The 26156-nt window shown below is 40.1% G+C and overlaps 1 protein-coding gene across 2 annotated transcripts in view; it reads left to right on the forward strand.

Annotated features, from left to right (window-relative positions):
• The window catches only part of LOC134603200 (ras and EF-hand domain-containing protein-like), a 51169-nt gene that overhangs the window by 16295 nt on the left and 8718 nt on the right, over window positions 1-26156 (forward strand). For both annotated transcript variants that reach the window (XM_063448939.1, XM_063448940.1), the window contains exons 2-12: window positions 5830-5985; window positions 6874-6964; window positions 7848-7943; window positions 14885-14962; window positions 15824-15939; window positions 16687-16755; window positions 18131-18209; window positions 18614-18660; window positions 18771-18975; window positions 19317-19433; window positions 23421-23568. In XM_063448939.1, coding sequence (XP_063305009.1) covers window positions 5830-5985; window positions 6874-6964; window positions 7848-7943; window positions 14885-14962; window positions 15824-15939; window positions 16687-16755; window positions 18131-18209; window positions 18614-18660; window positions 18771-18975; window positions 19317-19433; window positions 23421-23568 — 1202 coding nt within the window. The remainder of the gene's footprint in view (window positions 1-5829; window positions 5986-6873; window positions 6965-7847; window positions 7944-14884; window positions 14963-15823; window positions 15940-16686; window positions 16756-18130; window positions 18210-18613; window positions 18661-18770; window positions 18976-19316; window positions 19434-23420; window positions 23569-26156) is intronic.

Below are 26156 nucleotides of genomic sequence, written 5' to 3' on the forward strand. Positions count from 1 at the left end.
TACCCTTTAATACAAATTCAAAGTGATTCTGGAATTTTTTTTCTTTAACACCACCTTCCATTCTCTGTAGGTCCTGACTTCATGCTTATCAACCCCTTTACTCTGTATTCTATATTTGACTTATTGCACACTTATTGTCTTCTATTTCCTCCTCATTCAATGCATGGTGATTGTAAAACGTTGCTTCTAGATTCTATTTTCATTACACTCACTCTGAACTAATCTGTATGAAATACTCGCATTGGAATTTCACTGAAATAGGGACTACTTTGTTTCAGTAGCTTTCCTATGCTTGACAAAAGAGATTTTTTTTTTTTTTTTTTTTTTTTGACAAGCTTTCTCAATTTTCTCAAGTCGTCACCAGTAGTGGCTGTAGGGGAAAAAAAGGTCTCTTAATAGAGAATCCTTCAGTCTCACAGTATCCTCCATAGCTCTCATTCCCTCGTCTGCGCAAGCTGAAGAGGACTAGACGACAGAGGAATAGCAGCAGCCATGAGGGACAGATTCAGGAATGTAAAACCTACTTCCCCCCCCCCCCCCTCCACCGAGCGATGATGCCATAAATTGGCTGTGCAATATATGACCCCAAATGGTGACAGAGCCGCTTTAAATATGGGACTAAGGAAAGCGTTTGCTTAGGTTTTGTGACTGGTTAAATTAAGAGTAAGGGGGAATGGGTGTTGAGGACATGTGGCGTTTGGTTATTTGGAAAGTACTCAGTCTGCCATGATTTTTTTAGTCTAGTCAGCCTCCTATGACTGATAACAGAGATGGAGTAGGTGTTAAACAGTGTGCATCACTCAATGCTGACGCTGTTCCTCCTCTAAGCATTTCCTGTGTGGGAGGCTGTCAGTGGGCAGATAGAAAGTGATCCCTTTCACTTCCTGTTCAGCCTCACACAGACACTAGAGGAGCTTGGGCAGCACCGAGTTTGACACCCTTTATGTCTGCCCCTGCTAGTCTGCTATCAAACTTAGGAGGCTGACTGGGCTATGGGGGACACTGGCCAAGGCTCCTGGTACTGAGCTCTCCTCACCAGCCCACCTAAGATCCAAAAAGGCACATATATAAGTGCTGAAAATATACGCCTTTAAGCAGGTGCCTACTTTGCTTAATGTGAAATCCATCCCTGATTTGTATTTTTTTTTTTTTTTTTTTGCAGTACTCCTTGCATAGGCATAATTGTGGATACAATACTGTTACTTCATAATAATTGTATTTTCTACCCACAATTTCTCCTCTAGATAGTAAGCTCTTGGGCAGTTTCTCTTCTCCCTTTGTTTCCGTGTCTAAATCTATTTATCACCTATATGTATAGTTACCAATATTATTCTTGCATAAATTGTAAAGCTCTTTGGATGAGAGCCCTGTATATGAACTGTTAAATAAATATTTAGCAGAGGATTCACTCTGTAAATGTTGACTTTAAAAAGTTGCCTTTACTTAGAGAGACATTATAGTGTACAGTCCATAGTGTATTCCTTCTTATGAGGAGGACCTAAATCACAATTGTATATAAATGAAGCAATTCAAAGCAAAATCTAATTATTCATGTGCACAAACTAGCTAACACACATTTTACTACAGCTTGAAAACATATTATAGTCAATATTATGGCTGTGGTGGTCAATGATTTACTCAGAAAAAAAAAAAATATATATATATATATACACTGAACTTCTAGAAGATAGGAACATTAGGCTAAAGAAATTGTGACAGAGGGGCTCACAAAAGTTTTCTTCTCTTTTTTTTTTTAACCCCTTAAGGACACATGACATGTGCGACATGTCATGATTCCCTTTTATTCCAGAAGTTTGGTCCTTAAGGGGTTAAATGACATAATGTGAATATGAGTTTTTCGTATTCAAAATGTCACCCCTCTGTTTGGTCACTTGATGCCCAACTATACTATGTAAGGCACTCACTAAGCCTGGATTTTACTGCAGACAATGTATGTACGGCATGTACAATAAATACACAACAGAAAACACTTGTTTTTTGAGGCTGTAAATTACTCATATTTCTCACGTGGGGCTCAGGAACTCCGCTAACCCTTTCAGCCTCTTGAGCTTTTAAACAAGGATAGCTCAACTGGTGACTCTGTAATTCAATGCAATTTTATAGCACAGTCATACCTCAAAATCACCAGATTAATGCAAGAACAAGCATGTGTACGAAAAATATAAATGTACTTATAAATGTATATTGTAAATATTCCATTTATTGCCCAAGCAACCACTGGGCTACTTGCCAATGCTGTACAATAATCATTGTTTGGTTACATGCTTGTAATGATGAATCACTAGTCACTGAATCAACGCAATATACCTCCACCTAGACTGCAAACAGTCATACAGATGTCGGTGAAGGTATTCCTGATGTGTGATCGCTGTCAGGCTGGTCATAAGAGCTACACCTGTTTGAAGAAGATAAAGAACCTGTTCCCTCCCACATTCCGCACGATCCCATTTTAGCCTGACAGAGTCTCACTTCTTTGTACCTGCTACCTAATACAGCTTTAAGTCATTAATGAACCCTGCTGACAAGCAGTTCTGATCTAAATTTCCAATTAGTAATAGTTTCAGGTTAAGAACATATTCTTATATTGTTGTATATATTTTATTATACTTTATTTTGAAAATAATCTACCTCTTTTTATTTACATGACCAGTCTATTGACATTTTTCTTCCCACATAATTATGTATATGGTGCATGTTTACACAGCAGGCGTTTGCTGTAAATCCATAAAGTTGTATAGCTGCTGTATGTTTACTGTACCTAAGATAGGGCGTACCTACCACGGTCTCAGGGGCACTCTAGGGGGCCCGGCTGCAGCTGCCACCCCTGCGACCGTGGCACGCGAGCATACCTTTAGGGCAGGTGCACAGCCCCACCGCCCCAGGGCTACGGTCGTCTGGTTACTGGCAGTAGGGGTGCGCTTTACTGTGCTCCTCCCCTCTTGCATCCTGCCGATGTGTGTACCAAGTATACCAAATCTTACAGGATGTGCTCACTGAGAAAGCACTCGGTACCGCGCTCTGGCAGGGTGGAGAGGAAGGGGAATGAGACACATGGATGAGCTGGGGGGGAGGGAATGAGACACATGGATGGGCTGGGGGGAAGGGGAATGAGACACATGGATGGGCTGGGGGGGAAGGGGAATGAGACACATGGATGGGCTGGGGGGGAAGGGGAATGAGACACATGGATGGGCTGGGGGGGAAGGGGAATGAGACACATGGATGGGCTGGGGGTGAGGATATGAGACACATGGATGGGCTGGGGTGAAGGGAATGAGACACATGGATGGGCTGGGGTGAAGGGAATGAGACACATGGATGGGCTGGGGTGAAGGGAATGAGACACATGGATGGGCTGGGGTGAAGGGAATGAGACACATGGATGGGCTGGGGTGAAGGGAATGAGACACATGGATGGGCTGGGGTGAAGGGAATGAGACACATGGATGGGCTGGGGTGAAGGGAATGAGACACATGGATGGGCTGGGGTGAAGGGAATGAGACACATGGATGGGCTGGGGTGAAGGGAATGAGACACATGGATGGGCTGGGGTGAAGGGAATGAGACACATGGATGGGCTGGGGTGAAGGGAATGAGACACATGGATGGGCTGGGGTGAAGGGAATGAGACACATGGATGGGCTGGGGTGAAGGGAATGAGACACATGGATGGGCTGGGGTGAAGGGAATGAGACACATGGATGGGCTGGGGTGAAGGGAATGAGACACATGGATGGGCTGGGGTGAAGGGAATGAGACACATGGATGGGCTGGGGTGAAGGGAATGAGACACTGGGATGGGTTGGGGTGAAGGGCATGAGACACTGGGATGGGCTGGGGTAAAGGGCATGAGACACTGGGATGGGCTGGGGTGAAGGGCATGAGACATATGGAGGGGTGAGGGGCTGGGGGGCGCGAATGAGAAGCTGGTGGGAAAGGAGACGAGGGGGGTGAGGGGCAGGCCATTTTTGCACTGGTGGTTTTTAGTTATGCCTCTGCCTACGATGCACTAAAGAAATCCCGATGTGACATCACTGGCCAAATGTTGTTATAGAGTTGTCCACAATGGATTTGTGATTCCCACCTCCAACTTCCCTTTATTATGCATACATGAATGTTTTGTCCTCTAAACTGCCACCCCGTTCTGCTCTATGCAGTCAGTTGCAGTTGGCAATGAGCGACCAAATGTCCATCAGTAGCCTTCTCGCTCACAACGTGCATAGGCCAGTTATGAATGTTACCAGATTTAGGGTATGATGATTAGTGGTTTAAGATCCTGTGGAATCTCATGTGTTTTATTTGTGTTAACATAATTTGATAATCAGGACTATCAACAAATCGATCTTATTTACCGGTGTCTTAGTGTCTTTTTCACCTTCATGTCTTTCTAATGTAGCATCCCTGTTCTGCATTGCTCATGTACCTACCATTTCACCTATAGCTCAGTTTATATCATGAATTCTTAAAGAGCAGTAAGTACGTTTGTTCAAGCAGTAACTCCCCTGACTATTTTTTAAAATGTAATTATCAATTTAAATTTAATTAGAAATCAAAAAAACGGGTGGGTGTACCAGCGCTAATATGAAGAGCCAAAGTTATTATATACCAAATGGTTAAAATTTAACACGAGAAGCTGCTAAAGCACCAAAATCTTATCTTAAAAACTAAGGAATGAAATACAGGGTGATGGTGAAGCGCTATATTTAACTCAAGATGTGGAAACAGGAGATAATCTTGAAGAAGTGTGAATGTACCTGAATAAAATTGTTTCCTTGAAACCTTAACCTTGATATAATTTCCTTAAAAGTATAAACACAAAAAAACATATCATAGCGTAAAACTGTAAAATACACAATGCAATATGTATATGAGAATATTCCCACTCACACTCTGACGTGCCAAAAGATTTTAGCTCAGTTCTTGCGCATGCGGGGTCCGTAAAGGCGACCCTCTCCCTTCTTGGGAACCTTTATCCTTCTTATTTTCAATCTAGGATACAGAGCATATATAGTGCAGTACCTTTAATAAATTATTAAAATAGATAAAATATTAGATGAGGTACTCACAAACCCAGAGCCTTCAGAATAGGCTCAATGGAACAGCATATGTGGTTAAGGACCACAATCCTTCTTTCTTGTAGCAGGAAAAATTTGCCAAATAGTATCTTAGTAAAAAAATATTTATTAAACTATTACTTTAAAACAGTATCTATACAAATATTCACTATATAGGCAAAAAATTAAGAGTCCAATAATTGTAGTCTTTTTCATACAAAGACTACAATTATTGGACTGTTTTAATTTTTTGCCTATATAGTGAATATTTGTATAGATACTGTTTTTTTGTGTTTATACTTTTAAGGAAATTATATCAAGGTTAAGGTTTCAAGGAAACAATTTTATTCAGGTACATTCACACTTCTTCAAGATTATCTCCTGTTTCCACATCTTGAGTTAAATATAGCGCTTCACCATCACCCTGTATTAAATTTAATTAGGTTCAGTAGACATCTCTCAGTTCATCCACAAATTATGTTAAAGATTTTACCAGCCTCCACTGAGTTATACAATTAAAAATGACCGTTAAGAGGGCTATTTTGGTGTAAAATATTGCCTTTCTGTGCTCCTTGTTTAGAAAAAAAATGGAATCCGAGTGCCTTGATCATAATTTTATTGAATATCATTTGAGATCTTCACATGGTGTACATGTTTGGTAGGTGCCCATTGCATGCAGGACATTTTGCAGCCAGGTTACGAATTCTAATATTTGTGTGAATGTCCGTCTAAATATATCTTTCTTATTTGTAGTGATACCAGAGATCTTCTGTTCACCTTATATCAGAATATCCATGGAGTGTCTGTCCCAGGTCTTCTTGAACAGTATGAGAAGCTGATTAATAACATGTCACATGACTTCCGGGCTCAGAGGCTGAACATTGAGAAGCTGGAAGTTGTCCTCAAAAGGTTTGTGTAATGAATGGTGAAATTATCAGGTTATCTCATGGGTTTAGATGAAGATTGTAGTTTCAATCCTCTTACTCTTCTCATGGAGTAACTATGACAACTCAAGTGGACATGCAGAGACTGTAGGGAGAGACTTAAAACTAGATAGGAATTCAGAGTGTGTCTAGTCCGCAATACTGTCATTGAAACCTTGTCAACTACATGGCATGGGGTAGAAGAAAACTGGCCGAGGGACACATTTTCTTTGAACTTTTAAGCTAAGGCTAGACGGCTTACTCCAGCAGGTATTGATCATTACATTTACAGTTTTGGGTTTATAACATTTTTCTCATGCATTTTAATTTAGAAAAAAATTTTTTTTAACTGTTAAGTAATTGCTCTGCGATATAAACAATATGAGTCCACTTTATAACTTTGAGCATTTTAACTTTAAACGAGTATTTAATTTGAATGATGGTTTGGATTATATATATGGCTGAGAATTGACCCCTATAAAAATATAGTAAAAAAAACATTCACTTAGAAAGAAAAAAGAAGTCCACAAAATTGATACTTGCATCTCGATGTCCCTAGTTTGATGCAGGAAGATGACTCAAAATTGCAGAAAGAAAGGGGAGCACGTGCAGAATGTACAAAAGACTAGAAGAAAGGATGAGTCAGATCAGGGGAGGTCAGAAATGTGCTGTGAAGAAGTAGGGAGGCAATGTTTGATTAAAGATTGTGCTTGTGGTGGAGAAAGCGAGCTACATGCTGTTTTGTGGTTGGATTGCATTTAGAAGTGAAGTATGGATGTATCAAGATGCAAGTTTGCTAGACTTGTCCCTTTTCGATTTGCTCTGTTACATCGGTGCAATTGTCTTATAATTTCCATCTGTATATTCCCTGCAGAACTGAGGAGAACACTGCCTTACAAATGGCTGAGTTAGAGGAAGACTTGCATGTTCACTTAAACAAGGTGGAATATAAAATACGGGAAGAGGTATGAGAAATTGCCCCCTCTCTTTTAATCAGTATTCTACCCAGTACAGGTTTATAATTGATATCGTCATTATTCCACATCTTGATGTATACAAGAAGCCCAAATGGCTGTGAATGGATAATGATGGGAACCGTGAGTTTCTACGTAATCTATTTCCCTCAATTGGTGGCTGCCAAATTGGCTTGTTAGCTACAAATTCTTAATTCATACCTGTAAATGATTTGATTGGGTTAAATAGACAATGTCTGTGGGAGGGTAATAGAATTTGGGCACCAAACATTTTGCTGAAAAAAAAGTACATTTTCAGGGACAACTTCATGCACCATAACTGTTACAACAGGTGCTTGGATCTGTAGCTAAAAACTATGGATTCTAGACTTAAACCAAGAATTGCCAGAAGGAGTACATCTTTAAGATTACCAATTGTTCTCCACTGGGTTAAATATTTTTTGATATGGTTGGTGAAACAGACAGACCATTTTATGTATCTGAAACGTTATATCATTCAATGTTCTGTCCTGGTATTCAGTGTACAGATTTGTATTGCATAATTATATACAGTTAAACACTGAAGCTGGTTCACAGAAACCATCGGTAGTGTTATGTTTCCCTTTTTTTTATGTCTCTTATTTTAAACATCCAATGCATTATGCTATTTAATTTTGATCTTACAAATATTATTATTATATCAACCTGACCTCATGCAATTATAATGAGAATTCTTTGCACTAGAGTTTATGATATAAAATATGTTCAGGAAATGTAGCTGCTGATGCTAAAATAAGCCAATAATTCAATTAAAACCTCTTTTTGTATACCTAATGTAGGTATATATCATGTCTATAGATTATATTTCTTTCTAAACATCTTCCCCATGTTACAGGAGCAGCATAGGCTTGAAATTGCCCTCCAGGAGCTGCAAATGAGGCACGAGCACGAAATAATGGACCTGCAAGCAACGGTCAGCAGACTGGCTAAGGTAATCTATGAATAAATCTCTAAATTAGTTAAAGGCAGTAATATGATGGAATGTTCTATTTGGATATACAACAAATTTCTATATCATAGAGGCTTTACACTCCAGTCTTCTTTGAATGTTTAAAAAATAAAATAAAAAATTAATGCTGACTTACATGTTTAGGAGTATCACGTCTGTCCATTTTTCAGTTTTATATAAATATACCATGGTCCAATAGTGTAAATTTCTGCCCAGCCATTTATAGAACATATATCCTCAAAGATCCAGGAAGTAAGTGATGAGATAGCTGAGTGGTTTGTGAAGTCAGTTTTTTTTTGTCTGGCCAAGTTTGGTTAAATCAGTACAATTGAGGGGAATGTGTATCAGAACATGCGTGACGTTTGCATAGTCGTCCTTTTAGCACATGCAATACACATACCCTAAAAAGACTTAGACACCACATATTTTGGGGAAATATATCACTGCTTTAACAAAAAAAGATTAACAAGTAAAACAAGATCATTGTCAACATAGCTTACATTTTGACATATCAATAATTTAACAATTATGACCCACTTTAACAATAAATTGATACCACATTATAAACAATATACATAACATATACACGTAAACCACTAACACAGAGGGCATAATTTTCCACGTTTCACATACCGAGATACACCTACACAGCACAGGTTCGGAGCAACCAACAAGCTCGAACCTTCCAATACCATTCCAAAACCTAACTTACCGAACTAAAACTATCCCACATATGAAAAATTACCTAGCCCCCAAATTTTCCATCTATCCCCCGCCGCTGTTACCAAACTGGAGACCAAACCAAAAGGTAGGGAGGGTGGGCAACAACAGGTAAAAGAGGATTAAATTAAGATAGTCCCTTATCTAAAATGCTGCCTTTATATAGCCCAGGGATAGGCAACCTTCAGCTCTCCAAAAGGTGTTGGACTACATCCCCCATAATGCTCTTACACACATAATGCTGGCAAAGCATCATGGGAGGTGTAGTCCAAAACATATGGAGAGCCGAAGGTTCCCCACCCCTGATATAGCCCTATGACAAACCCCACCCCACCGCACTCATACCCAAACACCAACACTGCCAACATTCTATTCCTGCCTCCTAGCAATGTCAAGGCCCATTTCCCTTAGCTAGTGGCAGACCTACCGCGGTCGCATGGGTCGCAGCTGTGACCAGGCCTGTCACTCCAGGGGCCCATGCTGTTAGGGCCTCCCGATAGAAATATGTCTTCGGGGGCCCGGTCAGCGCTGCGGCACTTTAACAGCGCGACCAAGCACCCTGTGATGAGGTCAGAGTGCCAGCAATTGCCGAGAACCACAAGGAAGGAGGGAGGAGAAGGAGAGGAGCGAGTCAGTCCCATCAGCCTCAGTGGCGGATCCAGAGCCTGATCTCGGGAGGGGCACTTGTAAATTATTTTAAAAAAAATAATCCTAGCACAATAACCACTACAGCTCAGTGTAGTAGTTATGGTGCCAGTAGTGCCAGGATCCCACCCCGGAGTAAGTAGTCATACCGTTTAAGAACAGTTTGACAACTTACCTGGGGTCTGCTGGGATATAGGGCATAGGAGAAGTGGTGTGTGTTAGGGGTGAAGTGTGTGTGAAAGGTGCAGTGTGTGTGTGAGCGGTGAAGTGAGTGTGAGTGCGTAAGGGTGGCAGTGTGTGTGTATGGGGGCACTGTATGTCTGTGTGGGGCAGTGTGTGTATGGGGGGGCACTGTATGTCTGTGTGGGGCAGTGTGTGTATGGGGGGCACTGTGTGTAGGGGGGGGTCGTGTGTGTGTGTTTGGGGCAATGTGTGTATGGGGGGGCAGCAGGGTGTGTAGGGCACTGTGTGTGTGTATAGGTGTGCAGTGTGTGCGGGGCAGTATGTGTATGGGGCAGTGTTTGTGGGGCAGTGTGTATGGGGACAGTGTTTGTGGGACAGTGTTGTATGGGGACAGTGTTTGTGGGGCAGTGTGTGTATGGAGGCAGTGTTTGTGGGGGCAGTGTGTGTATGGGGTCAGTGTGTGTAGTGTTTGTATGTGGGGCAGTGTTTGTGGGTCAGTGTGTGTATGGGGTCAGTGTGTGTAAGGGGGAAGTGTGTGTATGGGGCAGTGTTTGTGTGTATGGGGGCAGTGTTTGTGTGTATGGGGGCAGTGTTTGTGTGTATGGGGGCAGTGTTTGTGTGTATGGGGGCAGTGTGTGTGTGTATGGGGGCAGTGTGTGTGTGTATGGGGGCAGTGTGTGTGTGTATGGGGGCAGTGTGTGTGTGTATGGGGGCAGTGTGTGTAGTGTGTGTATGGGGTCAGTGTTTATATGGGGTCAGTGTTTATATGGGGTCAGTGTTTATATGGGGTCAGTGTTTATATGGGGTCAGTGTGTGTATGGGGACAGTGTGTGTATGGGGACAGTGTGTGTATGGGGACAGTGTGTGTATGGGGACAGTGTGTGTATGGGGACAGTGTGTGTATGGGGACAGTGTGTGTATGGGGACAGTGTGTGTAGTGTGTGTATGGGGACAGTGTGTGTAGTGTGTGTATGGGGACAGTGTGTGTAGTGTGTGTATGGGGACAGTGTGTGTAGTGTGTGTATGGGGTCAGTGTGTGTAGTGTGTGTATGGGGTCAGTGTGTGTATGGGGTCAGTGTGTGTATGGGGGCAGTGTGTGTATGGGGTCAGTGTGTGTATGGGGGCAGTGTGTGTATGGGGGCAGTGTGTGTATGGGGGCAGTGTGTGTATGGGGGCAGTGTGTGTATGGGGGCAGTGTGTATGGGGTCAGTGTGTGTATGGGGTCAGTGTGTGTATGGGGGCAGTGTATGTTGGGCAGTGTGTATGGGGGAGGGGAGGAGGGAAGGGAGGCTTTTTAATAAAAAAAAAAAATGTATTTAATAAAATATATTATGTCCCCCCTCCCTTCTTACCTTTATTGAGGAGGAGGGGGGACATTTCTGGATCCCTGGTGGTCCCAGTGGGGAATCCCTGGTGGTCCAGTGGTTCCAGTGAACTCTAGCCCGCGCTCCAGGGCTAGAGTTCACTCTCGCGAGATTTGGAGCGTTGCCGTGGTAACCGCGGCAACGCTCCAAATCTCGCGAGAGGAGGACCCGGAGGAGCTGCAGGTAACAGCTCCCGGGTCCTCTCTCCCTCCCCTGCCGGTCGTCTGTCAGTAATGTGCCTGCGGACCGGGGAGGGAGATCACTGATCTCCCTCCCGGTCTGCAGGCACAATGCAGGGCTGACATTGCCCAAGTGCCAAAACAATGCAGGGCTGGCACTTGGGCAATGTCAGCCCTGCACTATCCGGCAGGGGAGAATCTCGGGGGGGGCAATTGCCCCGTTGCCCCCCCCCTGGATCCGCCAATGATCAGCCTGAGCAAGCCACTGAACCCCAGGGAAGCCACCCTCCTGCACCTAAAAGGTAGGAAAGCGGAGGTTGACTAAACATGTTGTCTGTGTGTGTGCGTGTGTCTGTGTCTGTATGTCAGTGTGTGCCTTATGTATCTGTATGTGTGTCATTATGTGTATCTGAGTGTTTGTCATTAAGTATCTGTGTATCTGTCTGTGTGTCTGTGTAACTACATATGTGTCAGTGTTTCTGTATGTATGTCAATGTTTATATCTGTTGAAGTTTCATTATGTGTAACTGCATGTGTGTTATTCTGTGTGTGTCTGTGTAACTGCATGTGTCTCATTCTGTGTGTATGTATCTGTATATGTATCAGCTGATGTTATATGGTGTGCGTGTTTGTATATCTGCGTGTGTCAGTGTATGCACCTGTGTGTCTGTGTAACGCTAACAGCCCACATACAATGTCACCCTTTTCACCTTGCCACACTCACAATAACTCCCCCAATCCCGTCATACTCACCTCCCATCGCTCTGCCTTATTTAACCAATCACACTCACTTTTTCTCGCACTGTCACGCTATGCTGCTCCATGGGCTATATAAAGCCTGGGAAAGGCTAAATGCTTCAAGGTTAAACACTTTGATACTGTCATTAATCACTGTGGCCCTATCATTTTAGCACTGTGATTATACGATCCCTTTTATTGTGATCTTACAGTGACATAAGCAGTATTTCACCTTTGTTAATTAGCAGCTTCTGATATTTTTATATTAAATTAAATCTGGTCTATTCCAAACTAATTTATCGTTTGACAGACATTATCAATCTTATGATTAGCATCACTTATTTATGAAACAATGGGCAATGAGACAATATTAGCAGTTCTGAAATTAAATCAACAGAAAGCTCTGCTTGATAGAGTTTATACTTTAAACAACTACTACAGAATAGTTTCTTCGATCCTCCTTTAGCTAACCCTGGCTCAAAGGGTTCGTTGTGCTCACCTAGATGCTGGGGAGGGTGTTTTGGGGGCTGGGGATCATTTTTTTATTTTATTTTTATTTATTAATTTGTTTGTTTTTGTTATTTTGCTTGAAGTATTGGTTTCCTCACAACTGTGAAAGTTAATTTTAGTAGGGAACTTGCTTTCTCACTATTTACTATGAAGGCATCAAGCCAAAATTAGAAAAATACAAGGTTTTCCGTGTGACTAAATATGAAGCAGATGCAGTGACCTGTTAACTGTGTTAGAAATGACAATAAAAACAACTCCTTGTTTATTCTTCTTTACAACCTTGGTACCATTGCTTTACACACACCTTTTATGAACCATTGTACTCACATTTAACCTTGTTTTGTTGTGGGAAAACAATTTTATCCAAACACACCTGCGCATTCCAACATTCACATAAAACACACATTCACCACAAGGAAAACCCTGGGCGATCTAGGAAGAGGTAAATGATTGCTGACCTGTGCATTACCTTTGTGTGATCCAGGGGGTGTGGTGGTGATGGTTTACCCTGTTGAGCCCTTATTGAAGTGAACTAAAATATTAAGGGGTCCCAACAATTGAGACCCGTAAAGACATATTCATAGGGTTATGGTTGGGTACTGGGGTGCATAGGTCATCTGAAATCAAGCAATAAAACGCACAATAAAATGGCACGTCATCAGTTTTTACTACACCTTCTCATGTCCACTGAGGCACACTAAGAAGGGCTGTAGCTCCAAAATAGCTACTGTAACTGTTTCCTAGAACTGAAACCTTTTGTTAGTTAAACATATCAAATAACAAAATTCACACGTGCAAAATAAAGGTATTTAAAATTCTGTTAGCCAAATCATAAGTTGGCTCACGATACTATACCTTCTAACTTTATCAAAGATACAATGCCATACCTTTTAACTTATTCTGTGCACATCCATCAAAAGGCATTATTTCTCATTTTTATAATTAAAGTTCAATAGGTTAAAGTGGATGTTCCTGCAAATTTACAACAAAATAGTTGGTCTGAAGAACCCTAGCATTGCATTTGTGGTGTGCTTTTTCTACAATAAATTATTAATCTATTGGCATATCCTTTTATTTTTTTTGGAATACAAGTACGGTATCGCAGTTTGTGTAGTTGGAGCACAGATAGCCTGGAGTGGCTCCTTTCGGGTTTTTATTATTTCTCTGCATAAATGAACAATATTCTTAAAGGGACACTATAGTCACCAGAACAACTACAGCTTGTTGAATTTGTTCTGGTGAGTAGAATCATTACCTTCAGGCTTTTTGCTCTAAACACTGTCTTTTCAGAGAAAATGCAGTGTTTATATTACAGCCTAGTGATAACTTCACTGGCCACTCCTTAGATGGCTGTTAGAGATCCTTCCTGGGTCATGGCTGCCTAAAATGCATCCAAGCATTCAGTATCTCCTCCCTCTGCGTGCAGACACTGACCTTTCCTCATAGAGATTCATTGATTCAATTAATCTCTATGAGGAGATGCTGATTGGCCAGTACTGTGTTTGAATCATGCTGGCTCTGCCCCTGATCTGCCTCTTTGTCAGTCTCAGCCAATCCTATGGGGAAGCATTGTGATTGGATCAGGCTACCACTTCTGATGAGGTCAGCAGACTTCTTGTTTTTCTGAGGCAAACAGCATGCAGAGTTATAGCTTCAGGCTTGAATACAGTAAGATTTTTCTATATTTATGGAGGCATGAGGGGCCCAGGGGGGGCTAGATGGTGGTTTTAAAACTATAGGGTCAGGAATACATGTTTGTGTTCCTGACCCTATAGTGATCCTTTACTTTATAGGGTTAGAAAACAAACGCCAAAAGTATAGGGGTTCACTTAAATGAAACCTACTATACTTCCTAGAGATATGAATAGTAGTTGTACGTAATATTTGTGTTGAATAATGAGCCTGTAGCCAAGTAAGAATTCTTAGATAATCTGCAGTAAAGTGCTTAGTGAATACAGTAACAGCCTTTTAAGGTTAACTCCTATGTCCAAGTAAAAGTATCTAAAACAGAGCTACATCAAACATTACTGGTATAGAGATAATAAAAAGAGCTTTATTAACTATGGCTCTATATGTAAACTCAAACCAGAAAATGTTTAATGGTGGTGAGTGCTATGAAAGATAGAAGGCTAGGTAATCTCAACACAGGTATTCCTACTTCCATTTGCATATTTAATTTATCTCTGAATTTTTATGTGGATGCCTAGCCTTCTACCTTTCTTAGCACTCCCCACCGTGACCATTTTCTGGTTTGCACCCCTATAGTTTTTTTGCGTTTGTTTTGTAATACTACCTAGGGTTATATCCCGAGAGACCCCTGGAGTCTCTCACTGGTGCCAAAGATAATTGGAATCACTTGGACACAACTACTTAGTATTGTCATAAGTTGTTTCCATTTATTATCCTATTTCTGTGTATATTTTTAATTTATAGGAAGCATAAAGCAATCAAAGAAACCTCTAAAAGGACAAGATTCTATGAATTCATGCCCACTATTTGCATATCCACTGTGTTTTATCTAATATATTTTCTTGTCGTTATTTTTGGAATTTATACAATGTGTTGTTTCTATTATTTTCGGAAGCATGAAGAACAGAGAAAGATCCTGGAATCCAGGGAAGAAAGCACCAGGCTAAAAAACCAAATCTTTGACCTGTCACAGGTACACATTGTTCTCTTGTGATTTAATAGTGTTCACAGGGATGGGTTTCACATAAATGGAGATAAGAAAGTACCTAATGTCCCTTTACAGCGATAGACACCATTATAAGTTCAGTTTTAAAGGAACAATTACCTCAACGCTTACAAATGTTAACGATTGATACATACTTACTGGAAACTGAGTCCCCAGCAGCCCATCCCATCTGCGCTGCTTCGGTTAATGAGGAATTAGCCTGAGCAGCAGTGGACAGCTGTGATTGGTAAAAGCAGTCAGCTGACACTGACAACCAATCAGAGCTCCAACTGGTAGTATGATGGTATGACTAAAAGGAAGTGGGTAATCTGTCTTAACCACACCTCCAGAAGGGGCCGGACTGTGGGTGGCCAGGAACCATTATTTAATGCTAAACTGCTCTAAAATGGGTTGCCACTGGATGGAGGGACAATGCCAGGGAATTCCAGGCACTATAACCAATTTAAAGCGATGAAATGGTTATTGTTGCTGCAGTGTACCTTTAAAGAGACACTAAATGTTTCCCATATATTTTTTTTTTTTTTGCTTACCACCCTCACCTTCAGAAAAATAATCTTAGTGTTTTAATGTTTGTTTTTTTCCAAATAAAAACTGGTGGGGCGCTTCCACTGATCTGTCTGTCTGTCTGTCTGTCTATCTTAACTTTTTATTGTAAAAAGGAGGAAATTGAATTACTAAATTTTTCATCCCTGGTATTGAGTTTATTATAAGACTTATTTGATGTGTTGTAATGTTAAGTCAAATGCATTTGCCATTTGTGATGTGTATCAAGTTCCTATGTCAATACTTTACCATGCTTTTTTTTAATTTTTTTTATTCCCATTTAAGGAGAATGAGTTCCTAAAACATAATTTATTAGAGACCCAGACCAATATCTCACTCCTGCAGGCTGAACTGGACACGTTAAAGAATGACTATGCTGACCAGCACATGCACTATGAAAGGTAATGGAACTTGTGTGGCAGAGTCCAAAACAAAAACTGATTAAAAAGCGTTAACTGAACTGCATTTTTAGCAGGCATGCTACTGAAATTACCAAAATACACAACACATTATACAATCTATATATGTCTAAATGAATAATCACAGATTCATCAGTCATATGTTATTTTTGTTCTATTATTATTTTGCTTTCTACGGCCTTTAAAAGATTTACAACCAACATGTTTGGGGAAGGTTCACATATTGCATTGCTTGTTGTAGAGAAGAATTGCAATCCTAATTAAAGGAACACTTTGGGCACTATAGCAACGTCATCTCAATGTCTTAACTTAAGGAGTTAAAGTGCTTACAAATAATTTAACCCCAAAGTGGTCCTTGCCTTCTGTACCCATACTTCAGTCCTCCCTGCCTCCTTTGGCCCTGGCTTAATTGCAGAAGCATTGTACTGAGTGCTGTTGATAGTTGTTAGTGTCCACTGACATTCTCAACCTATAACTGGCTTCTCATTGAGTAAAATGCACATCTATTGTATTTTTGAGGTTGTTATGGTGCCCTGTTGCTTTAAGTACCGTGTTTCTTTGTTAATAATGTTACACATATTGTATATTGTATTTTACATCTTTTAATTGTCAAGGAGAACTATTTTCAGTTATGCAAGCCATCTGAACGAATAAACTAATGTTTAGCGTGCCATGCTATGTAAAGTACATGCTACCATATAAATAATCTGAATTTATTTCTTGTTGTAGAGAGATGGACATGCTGAAAACAATGATTGACGAGAGCAGAGAATACAGCAGTAAAATCCAATTACTAAAGTGAGTTCCGAGAACCGACATATGGTTTTAATCCATTTCAAATTCCCTTAAATGTCAGCAATGTCAGATTGGCGTATAATAGAACCTCAGATCACAGTATTTAATGTGAAAGAAACATAAAATGGGATGTATGGATGTGTGTTTGCATTATAGATCTGTACATGTTTATTCACTAACATTGCTTTTTGGGAGAATTCAAAAATGAATTATGAGTAAAAGTCATACTGAGCTGGAAACAATCATCAGATTATCTATTATTCCAGGTTGTCAGTTGTTGTCTTGAATTTTAGTTATTGGTGTTTATTATTTGATTTCACTTGGAGTGAAGAAAAGTTATTCTTTACTTGACTGCAGACCCACAACCCATCCGTTGCCCAATAAACACACAACACCTGTATAATGGATAAGGGCAACGGCCACAGCTTTATTGAACATTTTGACCAGCATTAAACCAACTGTCAGCTGATGGGGTGATTCATCCATCAGACAGATCTCACATCCTTTTTCCAGAGTCCAAAGCAGCCTGCCTTCCGCCTTCAGCCCAAGCATGCTGCGACTCCCCAATCCGACTTGGCACTTGCCTTCCCATGCGCTGGCCAGGTATTCCGCTGTGACAAAACAAAAACAGAGACAACCAGACACAAAGAAGAAACACCACCACCACCGCCACTTTTCTACCAACAGTAACCATCCTAGGGAGGGAGGGTGGGAAAGCTCCTGTTAGATCTCTTCCTACCTGCTGAGTGGCCAGGGGCCCACCCCCAGATTCCCTTATATACCAGTTCCCTTCTCGCTACATATGTATCCCCTTTAATCCATCCCCCCCTCCCTGGGCAGCAGTCATGTCTTTCCCTTCCTTATTCAGTCCAGGGAAACCTTTAACATTGTGCATTATCTGCATATCCTGAATTTGACTTTGAGAGTTCCACCTAGGGCATACAACTCAAGATGAGCAGATAGGCATCGGGTTACAGACTCCATACTGCAGATACACTTAGTCATGGACGCTGGTTCAAACACAGGTTGTTTGTGTGTGTGTTTGTTTGTTTTTTGTGCATGTGGGATTTTTTTTTTTTTTTTTTTCATGGACTATGATCCAAAAGGATCAGTGACCACAATCCAGTTATGAACTGCAGTGCAGTTTTGACCTTGTGAGTCTCATCAGCATGGCTCTGATTCTAATGTGGAAGTTGATGTCTCTCTGAGAGCATGTAGCTAGGCACCAAAATTATTACTTTAAAAGATTTCTCCAAGCATGCTGCTTGGTCTGAATTTGCTAATGGTAACTGTTTTTCTGATATGCTACAGGCCCTTTAAATATGTGCCTTGATGTGCTCACATACTGGAAATAAACTGAATTGTGCTCTATTTATAGTGAAGCCAACAAGTCTCTATATGACAATAATGACAGCATGAGGTCAGCGCTCTCAACCCTTGAAATTGAGAAAAAAAAGGTGATTTTTTATTTATTTTTATAAATTACAATTACTTGTTCATTTTCTTGTACTTTTTTTTTTTTCCTCCAAGTGGGAATCCAAAAATACTAAATGTATGCGTCTTGTGGTTGCTTGTTCATTGTTAGATTCATGTGGAGCTGTCCAAGCAGCCTGACCTGCTGTAGGACTGGGATTCCTGTTGGCTCTTAAGGCACCAGGTGTTCTACATTATTTAAGGCCTCTTAATATGAACAGAGGCAAACCAGTGATTGTCTATGGCATTCTAACAAACCTATTCCAACGCATGATATGTCTGTGATGGTGTGAGAATAGCCAGCCAGATAACCAGCCAATGAAACGTTTGAGGGTTCAATAGGTTACACCGATTTTAAAACAAACATTTTTTTTAAATCTTTTTCCAGCATTCCTCTCCCATTCATGTAGAACAACCTGTGATCACCTACAGCAGGTAATATACATTGATGGTCTATGCATACATAGTTCTTATTCTGTTGGTAATTAAAACGGTTTCATGCATTGTTTATATGTAGATATGTAATGTCTTCAAATGCTCTCTAGATTTTTAGGTGAAGATGATCCGTACGCTAGGTTTACACATGTTGCTACATGGGCCAATAAATGTACAGACACTCGAGTATCTCTGCCACGAAGCTTGGGTTACAGCGATGTGGATAGCTGTCCCAGCGAATTTGGAAGTGAGCACAGTAATAGCTCCGAAGATCCTTGGTTGGCAAGTGTATCCTACGTGAATTCTGATGGCGAGGTAAATGTTTAATACATTCATTTTCTACATGTGTAACTAAAAGGAATACAGTTTTGTATTATGGAAATCTCCACTGCATTTCATGTTGATATTCCGGTTATATTTACTTTCTTGTATGACTATGAATCTGTCACTCGACATCAGGGGAGCTATTAGAACAGAAATTAAAGAGTAGATTTGATCAGCTTTCTTTTTTTAATGCATGGTTTCTTATGATTGTATTAATAATGACATACCTTTTAATAAACCGAACGTTAACTTCTGATTGGTTAACGTGACCTGTGGCAGCAAGGTCTTGTAGGGCAGTGGTTCATAATAGATGTCATCTTCCATTTTACCAGGCGTTAGAGAATAGGTCAGAAATCGATGGAAGAACAAGATGGACTCCATCTCGGCCTGTAAGTCGCAGCGGTTCCTCAGCTTCTTCAAGGCGGCGACTTCCTGCTTTTACCCCAAGAGTGAGTAGAAGTTATATACCATCTATTATCGTCCCAGCATTCCATACTATTTGCTCATCACATTAGTATATTTTACACCTATACAAACATTACTTATATAAATAAGATGGCGCAATAAAAGTTATAATTCAAACAATATTATGTAACAGTTGTAGCAACCAGCATAAACAAAATCTTGGTAATACGATTTGGGTACAGCAGAAAAATGGAAGTGCTGGTGCTCAAGATTTAAAGAAACACCCTTCGTGAATAAAAAGAGCCTCTTAAGGTGATATTTAAAATTCACACTTCAGATATATTCTGGGTGTATACAAACAGTAATTAAGTGATTTTGTAATTCAACCAGCAATGTGGAAAATACAAATATACTTGCAAAATCGTAAATTCACAAATGTGGTATCTAGATAGGAGACAAAAAACACAGAAAGCACTCCTAGTGCAATAAAGTTACAAAGTATAAAAATAAAAAAAAATTCTCTAGGTGTTCAACTCACAAGTTGAGAGTGGTAGAGGCCCCACTCATAGCTATAGCACCCAGGGAGGATCAGCCCCTAGAGTGCGTGGGATCCAATAGATGCTCTGATGACCAGGATTGCAGGTAAGCAACATTCCTTTATTTTAAGTATTATAAATACATATGCAGAAATGTATGTAGTCCACCGTCTGCTCACCAACCCGCAGGGGATGAAAGATGCTTGAATTCTAACCGCCGTCCTTGTTCCTCTCGTGGCTGGTATCACCTGTGTAGACACTTCAAAAGCACTTCCGTTTCGCCCCTCCTCTTGGGGCTTTCTCAAACGAGCAGTACCTCCTCCCACCTCTGTAAGATATTTATTTGCTGGGCTTCTTACCGTGATCCAATCGGCATATATCAAATCAGTCTCCATTAATTGCCCAGTCTCTCAAAGAGTCTCTTGAGGTATTGAACAGTCTATCACACTTTAAGATAATGACTCAAACACAAAACTAAAATGTTTAAAATATATGGCAACACAAACTTAAATAGCATAAAAAGAGTGCAATTACTCTGTAATCATATAATAGAATATATATATATAAAAAAATACCTCCACACTGTAAGTTAGTACCAACTAATACAAAAACATATATAAATTACATTTTATAATATATGTATATTCAACTCACAATCAAATTAAGAGGTAAAACATTTTTTATTTTTTTAAAACCCCAACACTTTTTAAATGTAAAATAAGGAGAAGATTGTCTAAATCAAATTATCCACATATTAAATATCTTCAGAAAGTCAAAAATTCCTTTACAGTCCATTGATCTAAAAGCAGTAATGGAAAGATAAAAGGTAGCTAGGTCAGGTAATATACAAACATAAAATCCAAAAGTTAAGATCTATACAAAAACCTTAAAAACCATCCTTATCTGAAGGGGATGCGTCGTCCTCCCCACATATTGTAGTTTACAGGGACATCTCAGAAGATAAACCACTTTATTACTATGACAAGTAATATGCTCCTTAATCACAAATTATTTTTGTGCCCTTTCTGATTTAAACCTTAACTCTGGCTTTCCATTAGTACGCTGAGTATTCTTACATTCAGAACATATTTTACATCTAAAAAAGTCTATGAGGCGTCCTAGAAAAGTACCAGGCGTTTTTTGTTTTTTTACATTTTTCTCAGATTTGGGGCACCCCGAAAAGTGATCTTTAGTTTAGATGGCAGTATTTCACTCAGATCCCTATCTGTTTTTAGTATCGGCCTTAATGTATTAATGGTTTTCTTAATAGAATTATGTTGGTTGTTAAAATCAAGACTTCATTAAAATTCTCCTGGTTATTCTTATTTCCTCTATCCTTTTGAATACATTCTATTTGTGTGATATCCTTCACATCTTCAAGGGATTTCTTTAAAATGTCCTAAGGATATTGTTTCTCCCTAAAATTATTTAAAAGGCACTGTGCCTGTTGAAATATTACCTCCTCTGTACAATTGCGTTTCAATCTTAGTAGTTGGCCCTTTGGTGTGTTAATCAGCCATGGGGAGTAATGTCTACTGTTATATTGCACATACCCATTCACATCCACTTTTTTGAAGAAAGTTTGCGTTTTAAGGACTCCATCCTTAACATAAATTTTAAGATCCAGGAAGTCAATAGTCAGGGCACTGATATTACTAGTGAGGTGTATTCCCCACATTATTATTAAGGAAACTCAAAAATTCTTTAAAATCTTCCTCTGACCCTTCCCAAATAAAAATCATATCATTCTATATACTGACGATAGGAATGAACTTGTGCACCCCAGTTTTGTTGTCCAAAGATAAACAAATTTTCCCAGCGGGCCATAAAAAGATTTGCATAACTGGGTGCATAAGTAATGCCCATCGCCTTCCCTCTTTGTTGCAAAAAAAAGGGAAGAATTAAACCAAAATTAGTTATGGTCGAAGGTCCATCTGATACAATCGATTAAAAAAAAAAAATGAATCTGAGTGGATGGTAATGTTCGATCTTGTTCTAAAAAAGTGTCTGACAGCTACACATCTTTGTCATGAGGTATACATGTGTATAGGGAGGTAACATCACAGGTAACCAAAGAATATCCATCCCTCCATACGAAATCCTTAAGCATCCTTAGGACATCCGTCGTGTCTTTCAGAAAGGATTTTTCTTTGGTTACCACTGGTTGGAGGAAAGAATCAATATATTTCGACAGATTATTGGATATGGAACCAATACCAGAGACAATCTGCCTCCCGGGTGGGTTCAGTAAATCATTATGGACCTTTGGGAGAATGTAGAAGACTGGTGCTCTCTGTGATTTTATATTCAAAAACTCATGTTCCTTAGATGTCAAAATCCCTTCCAGTCTCCCTCTATCCAAAAGTCTAGTTAAGGATTTCCACATGTTCCCAATATCTAACATCTGTGTTTTATGTTTTAAAACTTCCTAGTCCAATGATGGCTCTGCTTGGCACCCCATAATGCTAAGGTTGGCTGAGCATCATGGGTATAGTTTAAAAACGAGTGCCAAGGTTAGCTGTCCCATTGTGTTATTCTGTACTGCTTTATTGTTTTGGTTTTACGTTTTTATCCCTGTGGTGTAAGGCTTAAGTAATTGTCTTCTAAAAAACAGTTATTTTGATCTTTACTGTAGCTCACTTTTGATCAAAAACACGTAGTGATTATTCAAGCTGAAAAATCATACGCCTGCAAGGCCAATATAGTCCATGTTTTTTTGTTTTTTTTATATACTGTGTAACAGAATGGGCACAAGGCTTGGGGAACAACAATTAAATTAAACCATTAAAATATATATATATTTTCATTGCAAAACTGTAGAATAAATATTAATTTTAAAGAATCTGAAGCTCATACGGAATATTTATTATCCCTAGGTATTTAAAGGACTACTAAAAAAGGCTCACAGATTCATTACTCTCAATGAAGTGGTCTGTGTGCAATAGCCCTGTAGTTTTAACCATACAATGTAAAAAAATTGCAAAGTTGTAGAAACTGCAATGGTTTAATTGCCGGAATAAATACACCTCTACTTGCTGTGCTCCAGACTGTCACTAGGGGTGCTTCCGCAGCAACGACCAAGTGAAACTCAGTCTTGTGACCAAATGCTGCTCATAGGACAGCATTGAATCTAATACTTTCCTATGAGAAGCATAATGCTCACCGCACACACACAAAGTCTGAGGAACTCAACTGGGCATTCATTGTGGAAGCGACCCCTCCATGATGATATTGCGGGAGGCGGAGCAAGCGGCAACACTGAGAGTCTCGGCGCTGGAAAGGGTAATCAAACTGCTTCTTTTTTTTTTCTTTTCTTTTTTTACAAATTTTTAGTTTGCAAAAAGGTTGGGGGTCTGAATCTCAATAGGGGATTCGGAATTTGTATTCTTAACGTTACCGTGTTTCTGTAGCGTTTAGTTTCCCACTTCCTTGACTGTTACATTTACTCTGCTGAATTTTCTGAGTGTTTTGTTTTCTTATTTTGATTCTGTACAGAAAGAAGGTTTGGCAATTGACGAGAATTCTCAGGTTACCAGTCCCATATACAGACTTGTCCTCGCCGGAGATGCTGGGTCAGGGAAATCCAGTTTCCTTTTACGTCTGTGTCTGAATGAGTTCAGAGGAGACATTCCTACCACTTTAGGTTCAGTTATAATATTTCATATTTTTATTATTTATGTTATATGTTCTGTTAAATCTCGATCTCATACTGTTACATTTGTGTTTTTTTTATGTCTTTCTTACCTGAAATATTTTCGATTTGTAAGTAAACTGTTTGTGAACGGTTTCACAACTTACCTGAGTCTGCCAGGTGCCAGTAACTAGCTCCTACCAAGAAGCTCCATGCACTGCGATGCTGGGTATAGCTCATCAGCTGAAAGTACTCAGTTGACAATTTCAGCTGATGTGCCAGTGCCTAGCTCAGTGAAACTAATGGTGCAGGAAATTCTGAAGACGAGTAGGCAGCTGGCACTTAGAAGACCCCAGGTAAGTTGTCAGATTGTTTGCAAATGCTTGTGAGACTGCCAGGGCAATCATATCACCATAACTACTACAGCAGGTTGTTGTGGTTATGGTGCTTGGAGTTTTCCTTTTGTGCTAACTCGGCATGGAACACCACATTCTAAATATGTAAAAATGTGACCATTAGCTAGGGGTGTGCAGAAAGTAAATGTACATTGAAATGTTTTTTTATTTTTCCTTTTCCATTTGTTTTCCATTCTAAATGTATTTTTGTTAATTATTATCTAAGGGATTATTAGTCGAATTTTAAACCCCAGCTGAACTAGTTCCCTCAGGAGTTTACATTTGAGCTATAAACAAGTTTCAGTATATTCGTCATGGTAAAATTATTCCTAAATAAATAATAATATTAAATGTTTGTATTCTGTCCCCAAGAAGCAGTCAATTGAAAGATTTTTGCCTCTATCTGTTGGTAGTCTTCTGCGAGTATCTGTGTACTCCTATAGGCTAGAACACTGTTATAGTTTGATATCACATTATTTTATTTTTTTTTGTCAGTCTTTGTTTATTTGTATGTTTTTTTTTCTAAAGTAGTAGGCGATACAGAAATAAGAAATAGAATAGCATTTAAACAACACATTAAGGTACATAAATTCGAGTGAATACATCCTTCAGGCTGCTCCCCCCGTCTAAGCATACACTTCGGGATTTAGGTGGCTGGGTACTTTCGTACGTTGGTAAACGAAGCTTGTTTTGCGTGACCCCTAGTTATCTAATTCGCTGAGGTTCACTGCGCCCTTCTTTGGAAGGTATGGGAAGTATAGAGGTGTTACAATCCCATATTTCAGCCTCTGTGCCCCTGTCCTACATCCCAGGGATCCCCGTGCCTTACCCCGTGTTTGTTTGTAGCCTGTGTCAGGGGTCCCGGTGTAGTGCGGGTCATGTGGGTAATCCGTCTTTTTCCGTAGAGACTCGTCTGTCCTCCCTACCTATTGTCTGTCATATGATTGGGACTGGTGTGGGGGGTGGTGTGGGACTGTCTAATCTGCTTGCAAATGGAATAGATGCCTCCAGTTCGCGTATCTTGAGGAAGAGTCCCCCGGATGTGTCCAAGGTATACCTCGCCTCCCGTACTTTAGGTGCCCGAAAGAGGAGTGAAATGCCGTGCTGGTACCATTAATCGGGTTATCACTATTGGAGCATCAGCCATGAATTGAGAGACCGAAAAGGTGGATGCACGCTATTAGGTAGGTTTAATAAGTTAGCTCCGCTGTACGTATATGAAGAAAGAGATAGAGGGGAGAAAGAGAAGGCATTGGGGAATTAGTGATAGAGAGAATGAAAGTGGGTGAGGAACAGGCTGGATTGGGATGCCCTGTCCCGGTCTCGCGGATCACCCTCATCCATCACGTTGCGAGCATGCACAGGGCCCCTACTCCTCCTCTTACCCGGCGGGTTGGTTTCCAGGTTCGTCCCTGTTGCACAGGTAGTATGTCCACGTCCTCCAGATCTCCTCGTGTTTCTCCAGCCTTCCATTCACCACCGCTAATTTCGGCTTCTACTTGCCTGATCTCCTCCACTCTCTGGAGCCAGGCTTGGAATGTTGGTGGCTGTTTCTGCCACCACAGTGCTGGGATCAGCGATTTTGCTGCCGTTAGGAGGTGTCAGGACACCGTTATCTTATACCTCGATATGGGTAGGTCTGTACTGTTGAGCAAGATATCTGCCTGGTCAAAAGCATCCTCCTCCTCAGCCACCCTCCGCATTGCCTCGTATATTTGTGATATCACATTATTAACATGCCATTCACCATTTCCACTTTACATACTTAACATTTATTTATTCATTTCTATTGGTACTATGATACTTTGGCATTTGGTTTGGTGGGGTGTAGGCCAGTACTAAAAAGACACATTCCAAACAGACACCTCCATCCTAGTTTTATTATCTTTTATATTATTATTAACTTTTATCAGAATAATTTTTATTGAATAAAACTCAATAACATCTCTAGTGCTTTTTAACTATCTCTCATAAGTAAAGTTGGCTTAGAATTTGTTGTTTTCCGATTAGGACTCATTGAGGTTTACATGTAAAGATTGATTATGGGGCAAATGGTTTTCCTTCCTCTAATGAAATAGTTGTTTATTTGAGTAAGAAGCAAAATGTGGAACTTTCATCCACATTGGAACATTCTCAGCTGCTGTAGTTTGTTGCTCACAAATGAAAGGAAAGAAATGAAAAAAAAAAATAATAAAAAAAAAACAG

This window comes from Pelobates fuscus, chromosome 3 (assembly GCF_036172605.1).
Source record: "Pelobates fuscus isolate aPelFus1 chromosome 3, aPelFus1.pri, whole genome shotgun sequence".
In the NCBI taxonomy this organism is placed as follows: domain Eukaryota; kingdom Metazoa; phylum Chordata; class Amphibia; order Anura; family Pelobatidae; genus Pelobates; species Pelobates fuscus.